The sequence below is a fragment of the Crassostrea angulata genome, chromosome 8 (assembly GCF_025612915.1).
Source record: "Crassostrea angulata isolate pt1a10 chromosome 8, ASM2561291v2, whole genome shotgun sequence".
NCBI classification, from domain to species: Eukaryota; Metazoa; Mollusca; class Bivalvia; order Ostreida; family Ostreidae; genus Magallana; species Magallana angulata.
Genome location: NC_069118.1, coordinates 35,174,662 through 35,186,944, shown reverse-complemented (window position 1 = coordinate 35,186,944; position 12,283 = coordinate 35,174,662). Strand labels below are relative to the sequence as shown.

Genomic DNA, 12,283 nt, shown 5'->3' with positions numbered 1-12,283 from the left:
TTCAGAAATGTATAAATTATGGTTATGCGGAAGAGTTACAAGACACATTCCGATCCAGCGTACTATATCATAACAATGGACCAAAATGGGGGGAAATTGTCAGGGTATGTAACTGTCCATCACTGAACTACCATACACAAGTACCATTATTTACACAGAAGTCTCATTTATTAAATCTCCCTTCTTGCATTTAACGGTGTCTTACATTTAGATCTCAATACCAATGGAAAAGTTTCCAGGATCAAGTGTACTGTTTGAAATCTCCCATTGCTCAAGTAAGTTAACATTCACATGTAGTGATTATGTTGAAATACTGAACTGTGTTCAATAGGTACACACAGTGATGTTGTTTATATGCATTATCTTATTCATTCTAGCTAAAGCGAGTAAGGCAGAGAAAAAACTGTGTGGATTTGCTTTCATGAGATTGACAGACGATGAAGACATTGTTATAAAAGATGCATTTCACAATCTTTGTATATATAAGGTAAGCATATTACACTGAGAAGCAGTGGGTATTACCCCTCGTAATTTTAGCTGTAGAAAATATTTGACGTCTAACCTGTGTTGCAGTGTGAGGACCCAAGTAAAATCAAGTATGAGAAGTACAAAACCATGCCATTTCTGGTAGATGACTGGGGGATGCCTCGCCAATCAGTGTTCATATCAAAATCTCTGCCGTACGTCCGCAGTCCGAAGGAGACCATGCAAGTCTCCACCAAACTGACATCAACCAAGTTCACACAGACATGTAAGTCAGGGCAATGAAAAAAGTTTGAATTCACTCACCTTAGATTACCAGAACATCTTGGTGTTTCCATTTATCACATGATTACGGTGAATGTTGCTTATGTAAGGCATTGTTTAAATTGCACTATGAGTGTGATGTAATGAATTTTCCACACTACTGATGAAATGATAAAAGTATTACCTTGTGTCTCAAAGCTACTAAAAGTGGATATTTAAAAATCAAAAATGAATGGAGAACAAGATACTGTACAAAGAATCTTCCATGATTTGGGATTGGATACTAGGATTAGAATTTTCAAACTTGTGCTTTTGTCAAAATTCTGAAATTTGGTGTTTGCAATTTTATATTCTTGCGATTTGATGTAAAACAGTTGAATCACTGAAATAAATACCTGCATTAAGAAAGGAACCTACATTATTCTGTCCTTGAATTGTAGGCAAGATTTTTCATTTGGAATGATTTTTGGTGACAGGGCTGTTGTTAAAAATGTGTTATCATTTTGTTTTAGCTGAACTCCTTGGAATTTTGAAATGGAAAGACTGCATGTCCGACCTGGATAAAAATCTGGATAAACTAATGAAACTCCAGGGAGGAGAGATAATGAAGGTATGGGGGGATGTCAGTAAAAGAGTCTGTTGGCACTGTACAGTCATCAGGGTGTATTGTTTCTGACTTTGTTTGATCACAGATTGTCATCCTGTTCTTGTGTTTTGTCAGTTTCTGTCCGACATTCTTGATGCTTTGTTTGAGATGCTACAAGCTGGCAACCAAACCCCATATTATACCAAAGTGTTCCATGCTTTAGTAAGTTCTAGTTTGCTTTTATTAGATGATTCATGTTTTTCCACTATTATATCTTAGAGCAGTGTATCTTTTTATGTGTTAATGTTGTGTTTCTTTGTCAGACTTTTATTTTGAATCTGCTGCTAGACAGTCGCTTTGAGAACTTTGTCCCTGTCCTTGACAGTTACCTCAAAGAGACGTTCACCTCCCCCCTAGTCCATACGTAAGTCTACAGTTACCACCAAGACCAAAAAGAGTTGGCAAGTTTTAAATCACTCATGGAATCAAGTGGATTCAGTTTCAGTGTCTCCTGTGTTTTCTGATTTCAGCCATCTGATGTCTTTGTTCTCCTCTGGCATTGAGAGAGCTGTCAACGGGGAGTCATTTCCTGTGGCCATGTCACTCAAGGTATTACAAGCTTTACTAAAGAAATTCACAGAACTTATTGCTGTGGTTAGACCACTGTATTTGCCATGTTTTTAAAAGTTATACCATAGATTGGTGTTTTGTCTAATATAGGTGCTCGCTCCACTGGTGAGGTTTATCGTTCGCTCTCGAGAACTAGAGACTCTTAAGTAAGTGATTCATTTATATATGAGTACTTATATCTGTAGAAAACCGTATCAGGAAATATTCAACAAAATCGTGAGAATAAGCAGTCTTCAAACTAACTTTTGAACTCATAGTTGACAAATTAAGTACAGCCATTCAGCATTTTCAGGGTAAAAATGCTCATGATAATTGGGACACTGGTATTTACCAGGTATATTGAAATGACTGGTGCTGGTATTCTTTTAATTATACTGAGAGATCTAAACATTATAAAATTTTATTGAATGTTTGGCTTTAGACATTGGCTACAAACAGTAATATTGATGCATTGAATGCCATGATATACATGAAACTGATAATATCTTACAAAATGTTATTCAAACTATACTGTAAATGTATTTAATTTTTTTCCTACCCCGACAATTTTTCAATTTATGGGTGCTTGGATGTGGCATAATCATATAAATATTTACTACATTTTAAAGACGTTTGTTGCAAATATCCTTAATGAAAACTGTGTACAATTTCGATGCTAAATATTGGTAAATGTGCATGGTGGGTTTTTCTTCTGTAGCCCAATGTGTGTCAATCCTAAGTCAGACCAAGAATTCAGCATTCTGATTGCCAAGCTGTTTGACAGCTTTGGGCTTCTTCTGTCTAGCAAGGATCAGAAACTTAAGATCTCACAGGTTAGTACTTGACAGACATTACATAGAGCACTCGTATGAGTGTGTGGTCAGTGAATGTTCTTAAGCTGGCAGTTACAGTGGACTAATCAGCACTGTGTGTATTACCTAGATGGCCCTGTTGTCCAACCTCCAGAAGTCCTTTGAGACTTTTGTAGTGGTCATGACCAAAAGAGAGCTTGCTGAATATGTCAAGGCGGTAATTTCCAAACTGCCCTCTCCACGAGAGATCTCAGAAGATGTGGCCAGGAACAAGATGGAATTTATCCGTGAAATTGTCAACTCTGAGCTCTTCATTGATGATGGTAAAGTTATATGTTTAACAAGGCAGAGTCTATACTTATTCTAACACAAGACTCTAATTAAGATTTTTACATGAATTTTTACTACTGTGATGGACATTTAACGTCTTAATTTATCTTGATCTTGGGGTCTTCTCAAACATAAATTTTACTATTGGACCCTTTTGGAATTATTAGAAACAAAAAAAATTTAAGCAAAATTTTTGCATTTTTCCATAGATTTTAATTTTTTTCTTTGTAGGATTTGTTTTTCTTTTGTATGAAAGTGTTAATTTAAGTGGGGGAAATCTATATTAGTCACGCGGTAATCTTTAAACCATGTAAAATACCTTACCCCCCATGTTTATGGTAAAGAAATCAAAACATTAGTGTGGTAAATCCCATTTAATTCGTGAGTATTTAATACTCATTGTTTGACTATAGAAAGTGCGTACTTAACCACCAGCGTAAATAACCACTTTTTCAGGTCTTATATTTAGTGTGTCTATAATTACAGAATCTCGCAGTGTTTTGCTGCCTTTGTGTGTATCTCAGGTTCGAAATTGCTTGCTACAAAAGACTTTTCTGCAACTTGTGACTAATACGCTGGGAGACCTACTGGATAAACTATTCAAACTCAAACAGGTACTGAGCACATTTTAATATTTTCTATTATGAAATTACATGTAATCAATATGATCTGCACTCATGAGTATTTGTTACATGTCTCAAACCACCCAACATATTTGGCAGGAAAAAGACATGGCAGATGACATAGAGATGTTTGTCAAGATGATGTTTCAAGTAATGGTGGATACCACTTTGAGCCTGAGCGAGAAGGTCGTTTCTCATCCCTCGTACATCTCGGTAGGAAGATGTTGATGGCTTGCCTTTCCTTTCTGTGTGGCTTTGTAGTAGATTTGGTGCTATAGAATTTAACTGCTTTCTAAGCTGTGCTTCCAATATTGTTATTTTTCTGTCCCGTCTGATACATGTCTTAGTATCGTCAATTACATGACCGGTAAACTTGATAGAAACTATGGCTGAGCACAGTCTGACTGAAGATTGCAGAACTTGGCATTAATAGATTAAGTCAGATTGAGCAGAATCAAATTGGGAGCACAGTGTTTGATGTTATGATATATGCACTAAGTATATGCACTGTATATATACTCCATATATGCTTAAACAAATTCTTATGTCCATTTAGATTTCAGTATACATGTATTTTTTTTTAAATTAGTTTATGTGTTAACAAATATGTCTCTAAAAATTATGGAACATGTGTATCATAAAGAAAAATAGGATAATTAATAACTTAATTAAAGTAAAGTTTCTCAGGAGATGATGAATCTAATTCCTGTAATTGTTGGGGATAGTCATGAGCATAGCCCTTCTGTTATCTTCACATTTGTATGATCTGTAATTCACCTCCTTTTGTTACACATTGTTTGCTACACATTTTCATTTTTCAGCTTTGTATATTCATCACAAGACATGCAGTGTGTCTGTGCTTTGTACATAATATACTCAATATACTTATACATTGTTGCAGTCCTCACTTTCATCACAACACGAATCAAATGATTTTGATTGTGAGGAAGAAGAAGTTCAGAAAAAAGGAAGCAAGCGGCAGGTTGACCGTGATCGTCGCCGAACTTTGACAGGAATTAACTTCTTTAACAAAGGGCGTCCTCCCTCAATGTCTATGCAGCCATCTGTTCCAAATCTGAAAACAGTCGATAGTACTCCTGTTAAAATTGTAGGCACTTAAATTTTTCTTGCTATAGGCATGCTTTATTTATTGTTATGAAAATATCTACCATATGAAATTATTTTTGTAAGAAATGATAATTCTTTTTTTTAACCTTTTGTTTGAAAAAAAATAGTGCGTGAGAATTGGGAGGAAAATATGTTAAAAACTTGCTGCATACATGTTTATGGTTAATACAAAGAGTTTCAATAGATTTATAATATTCTTGCTTAAGGCCAATATAAAACATCCTTGAGTTTCTCAGGCATAAATTTTGTTTTTATTGCAAGATTTGAAAAAGGTGAATTAACCATGGCTTGATTTTTTTCACAAATTTTGGTGCATTTTGGCAATATATAAAGATTTGCCTAAATTAAAATTACAAATTTTATGAACTTTTATATATGATATTTTTGTATGCATATATTTTGCTTCTAGAAATTTTTAAGACATATACATGTAGGGTTAGGCGCTTATTAGGTTCAAGGCTCAAATGATCTTTTCTCATCAAATTTCGTCTGATGTAGTGATGAACTGTTTGACAGCAATACTCCTTTTAAGCACTTCACAAAATGTTTTGAAACTTTGTAGGTATTTAGGACACAATTTGTTGATATGCATACTACCAGGAAATATACCAAGGAAATTTTTCTGGGAATTTGGCACTTTTGAACTTGATTTGGAGTAATGCCCCATTATAAAATTATTTAAGAATTGATTGTATACCCTACCATTCATTATGTGAGACATTGTCATGTAATGTGGAAGCATATCTAGGGTGTGTGAGCTTGCTCATTTTTTTCATATCACAAAAAATAAGTAAACTTAAAGCATAATGATGTTAAATAATGCATCATCACTTGACACAAGGTGACAGTGCCTGAGAAACTAACAAGTATTTTTTTGGCCTTTCTAGTTAAACACCCCCCCCAAAAAAAAAATTAAACAAATCTATATCTGTTACAATAAGTAAAAGCTTCTTCTTTCACAATATTTTCATTAGCCCATGCTGATATCATTTGTTACACACATTAACCATAAAGTCTTGTGTTTAGTACACACTGATTATTTCATAAATGGGGGTGCATACATTGTAAGAGGACTGGAAAAACAGAGTTTGTTTCTTGATATTGAAAGGCGATCGGAACGTGGTTTGTTAAGGCCATTTTGGCAGATGGGTGGGGAAGACACAGAAACAGGATTTTTGAAGGGGTTTTCAACTTACTTTGTGCTTTGGGTATTTACCAGTGCCTAATAAACACAGGACTTTATGGTAGTTGCAGCTTTTTGTCATTTTAATTAAAAAAAAAAACACTAGAAAATATAATGTTGATTCATTGCAAGCTGGATATTGGAGAACTATACAAGAAAAGAGTGCCTGCCTTCTCCATGGAAGACCTAGGGCTCAGTGTAAATATCACAGCCATCATCTGTAACAACTAACACTGTAGTCTGTACAGCATGCAAGCTTCAGGAGACCCATTCTTATTGTTTGTGGAGAAACTCTATTAACCACACTTTTATTCAAATCTTACTACTTGTATTTTAGAATATTAAAACAATGATTAGGCCAACTTTTAAAGAGTCAGTAGATGCCTTCTAAAGTTTAAAATCTTTCGACCTCTCAATAAAATTTATGTTTCTGGCAAACTATTTAAATGCATGGAAGTAATATCTGCGTAAAATCATGAAAAGCACATCTTGCAAATTTTAAGATCTCGCTTTTATTTTTCATATATATGTTGACAACATGAAACTATGTTAAAAATTTGGGATTTGCGTTTTTACATTCTCGTAATATGATGGAAAATGGCTGAATTGCGGAATTAGGTACTTGTGTTAAATAAGGCATCTACAGTATTTAATTTGTTTAAGCCGAACTTGGCACAACCTTAGTACCTAAGATAAATCATACCTGGTCCAATAAAAGTTCAAAGAAAGAATCAATCCACCTTCCTAAGGGAGATAAATCAGTTTAAAATTTGTTCAAATTTAATAATAATTCCTAGAGGTCAGAAACAACACAAACTAAGTAGAAATACTTAGTGGCGTAAGTGTTAGACCTTATTTCCCAAATGTACTCTTTGCTTACACTTTGGTAATTTAAAACCAGTAATAATGCAGTGTAAACTGGCAGTTTTGTCTGGTCAGGCAGACTGCTAGTTTCAGAGTATACCTCTAAAAATCATCTGTGTGTCATATACCGTCAAATTTTATCTTTCAAATTTATCTTCAGTACATTAACCATATGTATATTTATATATTGACTGGAATGAACTGATACTCTCTATTAATTGAAAACTTCATTAATCATTTTGAAAGTATAGGTGCACAATGACTTATATGTGATGATCATCAAAACTGTCTTAACTTAGTAAATATGTACTGATATACCCTGTTTAACAATAGTCAATATTGATATATGCATTTTTCAAAAAGACCTCATGTCAGTGAGAAATAATGCTCATTTGGGACCGCCCAGTGAAATTCCTTCAAAGTGCATATATATACCGGTAATCAAAATATGTATAACTGTAACTGTACTTTATTTATTTTACAACAATTGATAAGCAAGTTCTACAACTTATATTAATATCTCTTATTGGCACGGATGTAAGCGCGAGGGGTCATGGGTGTGGGAAGAAGCCGGAGTACCCGGAGAGAACCCACGTGTCCAAATGGGCGACCGCCATACCCTATCACATACAACCTGTGTCGATCACGGGGATCGAACTCAGGTCGCAGCGGTGTAAAATACAAAATATGTATGTTAGTGTCAATGGTCAATTTGAAAAACTTATAAAAAAAATATACAATTCAGCAAGAAAATGATGATCATTTGAATTAGACTCTGCCTCCTCACTCTTCGTTAGTTTTGACTGCTTCCTCATTTTGCATCAATTTTGATTGGTTCCTCGCTCTGCATCAGATTTTACTGGTTCCTCACTCATAATCAGCATCAGTTTTGATTTGCTCCTAGCTCTGCATCAGTTTTGACTGGTGTACTAGTTGTATCAAAGCCATCAGTCTTCTAGGTCTTCATTCCTAATCCCTTTACAAGGAATGCATTTATACTTTTCTTTTAGTAATTTTTGATGATTTTATCTTCTTCATGCCATTTGCATTGCCTGTTTTCAAAAGTACTTTACATTTGCCTACTTTTTTACTATTCATATATATACTGATTTAGGTAAGATATTAATATGTACTATTATCAATATCTAGAATGTCTGTGTTGTAATCTTTGTCTTTCTATCATATCAGGTATGTGATCAAGGTGAAATATATGTATATGACTTATGAATGTATTTTGTAAATGAGGATTATATTATAAACATACTTAATTTAGCAGTACTCAGTAATCATATTCAGTTATATACCGGTACAGCCTGATTGCTGTCCATTAAGTCAAGTACAGAGTGATATTTAAAATTTTCATTATGATAAATGACATATGCATATAAAGTATTTGCAATTTTCTTTTTTCAGTCCAATAGCTGGTGTTATATTGTCTATCTGTTATGAATTAAATCTGAATTACTTCTACAGACTTATAGAATAAAAGACTTAATGAATGTGCACATTTATGAGCAATATTTTCTGTTTTAAGTTTACAGGGATATTCCTAGAACTAACATGCATTATTTCAAACCTGACTGCGGTCTTGCTATAGCGACAGGGTCTGATGCTGTTTTATGATGATTTTAGGGAGAAATGATTTCCTGCATGGCAGAACTGTTGAGGCTGATGGAACACAGGCATTATAATGTCATCCTCAAACCAACACAGTCATCGCTCAAAGTGAGAAAACACAATGACACTCTCTCTCTCTCTCTCTCTCTCTCTCTCTCCTCTCTCTCTCAGGGGCCTTGGAAAGTAGTTCGGCTGTCCAAAGTTTATTCAACTCTATAATTACATCAATATTTCACATCACCTCCAAGAATGCAAAGCCTACATGGCAAAAAGATAAGATTAAAATAAATAGTATTACAAAGATGTAACAATTGGAAAATTTTGTTCCTTCACATCTGGAGCTGACATGTTAATGGAAATCATGATCAGTTCAGACCAACACAACATAATTTTGTACTCTATTAATTCTGACACTTTTGAAAATGGTTCCCTTAGCCTTGTGAGGATGTCGCCCTCCATAATGTTATATCAAACTTGCATCTAATCGTTGAGGTTTTTTAAAGGATTTTCTTGGGAAAGTTCTGCTGACTTTTCGTGAGTTGATCAAAGAAGATCTGTTCCCGTCTGGTTGGACGGTCATGAGGATGGTGATTAATAAGTAGGTATCTCTCTACTGCCAACTTTCTTCTCTAATTTCACTTAACTCAACAGTGTGTCAGTAATGCACATGTATATATAGGCCATTTCTTTAATTCATTATATCCTTCATTTATCTATAATTTTATGCTCTCTTTTCCTAGTGCACTATTCACTGCCATTGAATATCTGTCAACAGCATTAAGTGAGCACTTTCTCCAAAAGGATCAGTTTAACCAGCAGGTAACTTTTCTTGAATCAAATATATGCAAAAATATATAGCAAAAAATATCTATACCATTTATGCTTCAATGCTCGTGAAATAGGTCATTAAAAGTTTTTTTAAAAACCCCAAAACCCACAAACGGTGATGTTTAGTATATTTGTACAGGTACGTGTCTTTTTCAATGACAATCATTTGGTTTATATAAAATGGACATGAATTTTCAAAGTGGACTTGGACATGATTTCTAGTACTATTTCTTATAATCTTATTGTTCATTAATTTTGTAAATATACAATTAGCCAAAGAAATTTGCTGGAAAAAAAAACATAGGAGCCAGACTGCATGTTTTTATTTTTCCGTTTTGCATACAGTGCTAGGCTGTTATATATGGTAAATCACATGACAAATATTGTTATGGATGTAAACAGTTGTAGGTCTTGTCTTATTTCTTTTTAATTTCTTAAATTTTGATTTGTTGGTTTTGAAAACTCTCCAAACCTGTAATTCTTTATTATATAAACTAAGCTAATACATGTACCATCTTGGGATTCAAATAGGAAATTGTAAGATCATCTCGATAATATTACAATTACATGTACAAGGATGTGTTTTGGAGACTAACTTTGTGTTTAGCTATGGAGTCACTACTTCAATCTGTCTGTGGCATTCATCACACAACCCAGTCTACAGCTAGAGATGTACTCAGAGGCCAAGAAACAAAAGATTGTGGAAAGGTACCAAGACATGCGGATCCTGATGGGACAACAGATACAAACTCTGTGGGAGAACTTGGGTCAGTAAGGCGAAGAAGCATTGTACAGTGTTATGTTCTTTTAGGGAAATTCAGTTTAATAATTTCTGCTTATAACTTGTTAGGAGCCAACAGACGCCATTTCATTCCATCGCTGATCGGTCCCTTCCTGAAGGTGACCCTGGTACCTGAAGAAGAACTGAGAAAAGCCACCATCCCTATTTTCTTTGACATGATGGAATCGGAGATGAAAACCTGTGGGAACTTTCAGATGGTCAGTCACCACTCTGATACAAAACATTCCTGTATCCCATGTACATAACATGTGTGAACCCAAGTTTGACTTGTGTTTGGGTTTACTTGTAGGTTGAGAATGAAATGATAGAGAAGTTGGATGAGTTTATCACCTCAGAGAACCTTGGCGACACAGACTACATGGCTCTCTTCAGCACTATGTAAGTCGACTTTCAATCTTCAACTAAGAGCAATATCCACAGACGAGAGTGTTGAAACTTATTACAGTATTGAACTTTCTCTCAAGCCAGTTTTATTTGGTACGTGTATTTAATGAAGTGCACATTGAGATTAACACTACCATATTTTAAATGTTGATTTAATGATGTCTGACACTATATGTAAAGACCTACAGCATGTAAAGACCTAAAGTGTGTAAAGAACTACAGTATGTAAAGACCTAAAGCATGTAAAGACCTAAAGTGTGTAAAGACCTACAGCATGTAAAGACCTAAAGTGTGTAAAGAACTACAGCATGTAAAGACCTAAGACCTACAGCATGTAAAGATGTACAGCATGTAAAGACCTCAATCATTACCCAGGTAAAGACCTACAACATGTTAAGACCTAGAGTATGTAAACCCTACAGTATGTTAAGACCTACAGTGTCTTAAGACCTACAGCATGTAAAGACGTAATTTGTGTAAAGACCTACAGTATGTATAGACCTACAGCGTGTAAAGACCTATAGCATGTTAAGACGTACAGTATGTAAAGACCTACAGCGTGTAAAGACCTATAGCATGTTAAGACCTATAATTAGACATCATCCGTATTCTGTTTAACAAAGAAATTGAGGTTTCTTATAGTGTTGTGATACTAAGACCTACATTTTTAATGTGACAACTTTTACTGAAATGTTCCTTTTTCTAAGTGTTATCCAGCTGGTTGCCTATTTAGCTTGATTTTAAAGGTTTGCAATGATGGTTCATTTGTGGACAAAGTGAATTTTAATCATTCCCCAATACTCCAAAAATTGAGGAAGCTTTTGATTAATTTTTGTAATTTAAGATATATAATAATTTTAAGAGACACCCTATAAATTAAAAACCATCTCAATTAATTCAAAATGCTTCAATCCTCTATAATGATGACATGAAGCATCTATTGTAAATAGGAAAGTCATGATCAGGAAGAGAATCTGATTTATCACATGGTTATAGACATACACAGAAATATACAAGTCTTTGGTATGAAACAAATTCTATTGTGATAAAAAAATAAATAAATACATGTGTATTGGGGATTTTAGTATTTAAAATAAACTGTGTATAAGATCATAAATAATTTTGTTTGAGATTTAACATCATAAAGAAATGTTACAAAGAATGAACACCAATCATATCTGTTTTGATTGAAATTCCTATAATTTGATTTGAGAAATATTAGAGTTTACAAATTATCCACCCTCCAGACCAAAAAATATGTTGATCATCATAAGCAGTTATATTATCATAATTGGGAAAATAATGACAAAATTATTGGCGAATACCAGCCAGAGTCTGTAAAGTCTGTTATAGTTCAAATGTGTAGGCTCTTTAATTAGCAGTTTCTTGACTTTTGTTTCAACTTTTAAAATGGAATCCCCAGACCAACACTGCTATGACATCAATGGATTAATTTTGCAGACTTGATGATGACGCTTGTATGAGTGAGCACATGTATGGTATTTGCTCTGCGGATCTTAATTGATTTCAAAATTAATATGATGGAAAGTGATATTTTAAAATATCAGTTGCTGTGTGTGGCGTTGTGCTGTATGGTATTGAACACATCAGACCTGCCAGACTGTTCTAATTGCTTCATACAATGATACACCTGCAGTCTAATGTCCTCATAAACCAGAATAAGTGATGCTAAATGACGTCCTAAGTTGTATAGTCATTATGGAGATCTGAGAATTAAGCCACCCTAAAAATCCTACGTGTTTCTTTCCC

The 12,283-nt window shown here is 34.3% G+C and overlaps 1 protein-coding gene across 5 annotated transcripts in view; it reads left to right on the top strand.

The window, feature by feature from the left end:
- Positions 1 to 12,283, top strand: part of LOC128157822 (dedicator of cytokinesis protein 3-like) — a 59,613-nt gene that overhangs the window by 30,325 nt on the left and 17,005 nt on the right. For 4 of the 5 annotated variants that reach the window (XM_052820460.1, XM_052820459.1, XM_052820458.1 and 1 more), the window contains exons 16-36: positions 6 to 104; positions 212 to 275; positions 378 to 487; positions 574 to 751; positions 1,260 to 1,357; positions 1,469 to 1,555; positions 1,657 to 1,757; positions 1,864 to 1,942; positions 2,054 to 2,109; positions 2,661 to 2,775; positions 2,885 to 3,077; positions 3,571 to 3,698; positions 3,807 to 3,920; positions 4,609 to 4,815; positions 6,151 to 6,216; positions 8,515 to 8,607; positions 9,003 to 9,097; positions 9,240 to 9,318; positions 9,935 to 10,094; positions 10,178 to 10,326; positions 10,419 to 10,507. In XM_052820460.1, the coding sequence (XP_052676420.1) occupies positions 6 to 104; positions 212 to 275; positions 378 to 487; positions 574 to 751; positions 1,260 to 1,357; positions 1,469 to 1,555; positions 1,657 to 1,757; positions 1,864 to 1,942; positions 2,054 to 2,109; positions 2,661 to 2,775; positions 2,885 to 3,077; positions 3,571 to 3,698; positions 3,807 to 3,920; positions 4,609 to 4,815; positions 6,151 to 6,216; positions 8,515 to 8,607; positions 9,003 to 9,097; positions 9,240 to 9,318; positions 9,935 to 10,094; positions 10,178 to 10,326; positions 10,419 to 10,507 (2,360 nt within the window). The remainder of the gene's footprint in view (positions 1 to 5; positions 105 to 211; positions 276 to 377; positions 488 to 573; positions 752 to 1,259; positions 1,358 to 1,468; positions 1,556 to 1,656; positions 1,758 to 1,863; positions 1,943 to 2,053; positions 2,110 to 2,660; positions 2,776 to 2,884; positions 3,078 to 3,570; positions 3,699 to 3,806; positions 3,921 to 4,608; positions 4,816 to 6,150; positions 6,217 to 8,514; positions 8,608 to 9,002; positions 9,098 to 9,239; positions 9,319 to 9,934; positions 10,095 to 10,177; positions 10,327 to 10,418; positions 10,508 to 12,283) is intronic. The other variant, XM_052820461.1, reaches the window with a different exon arrangement.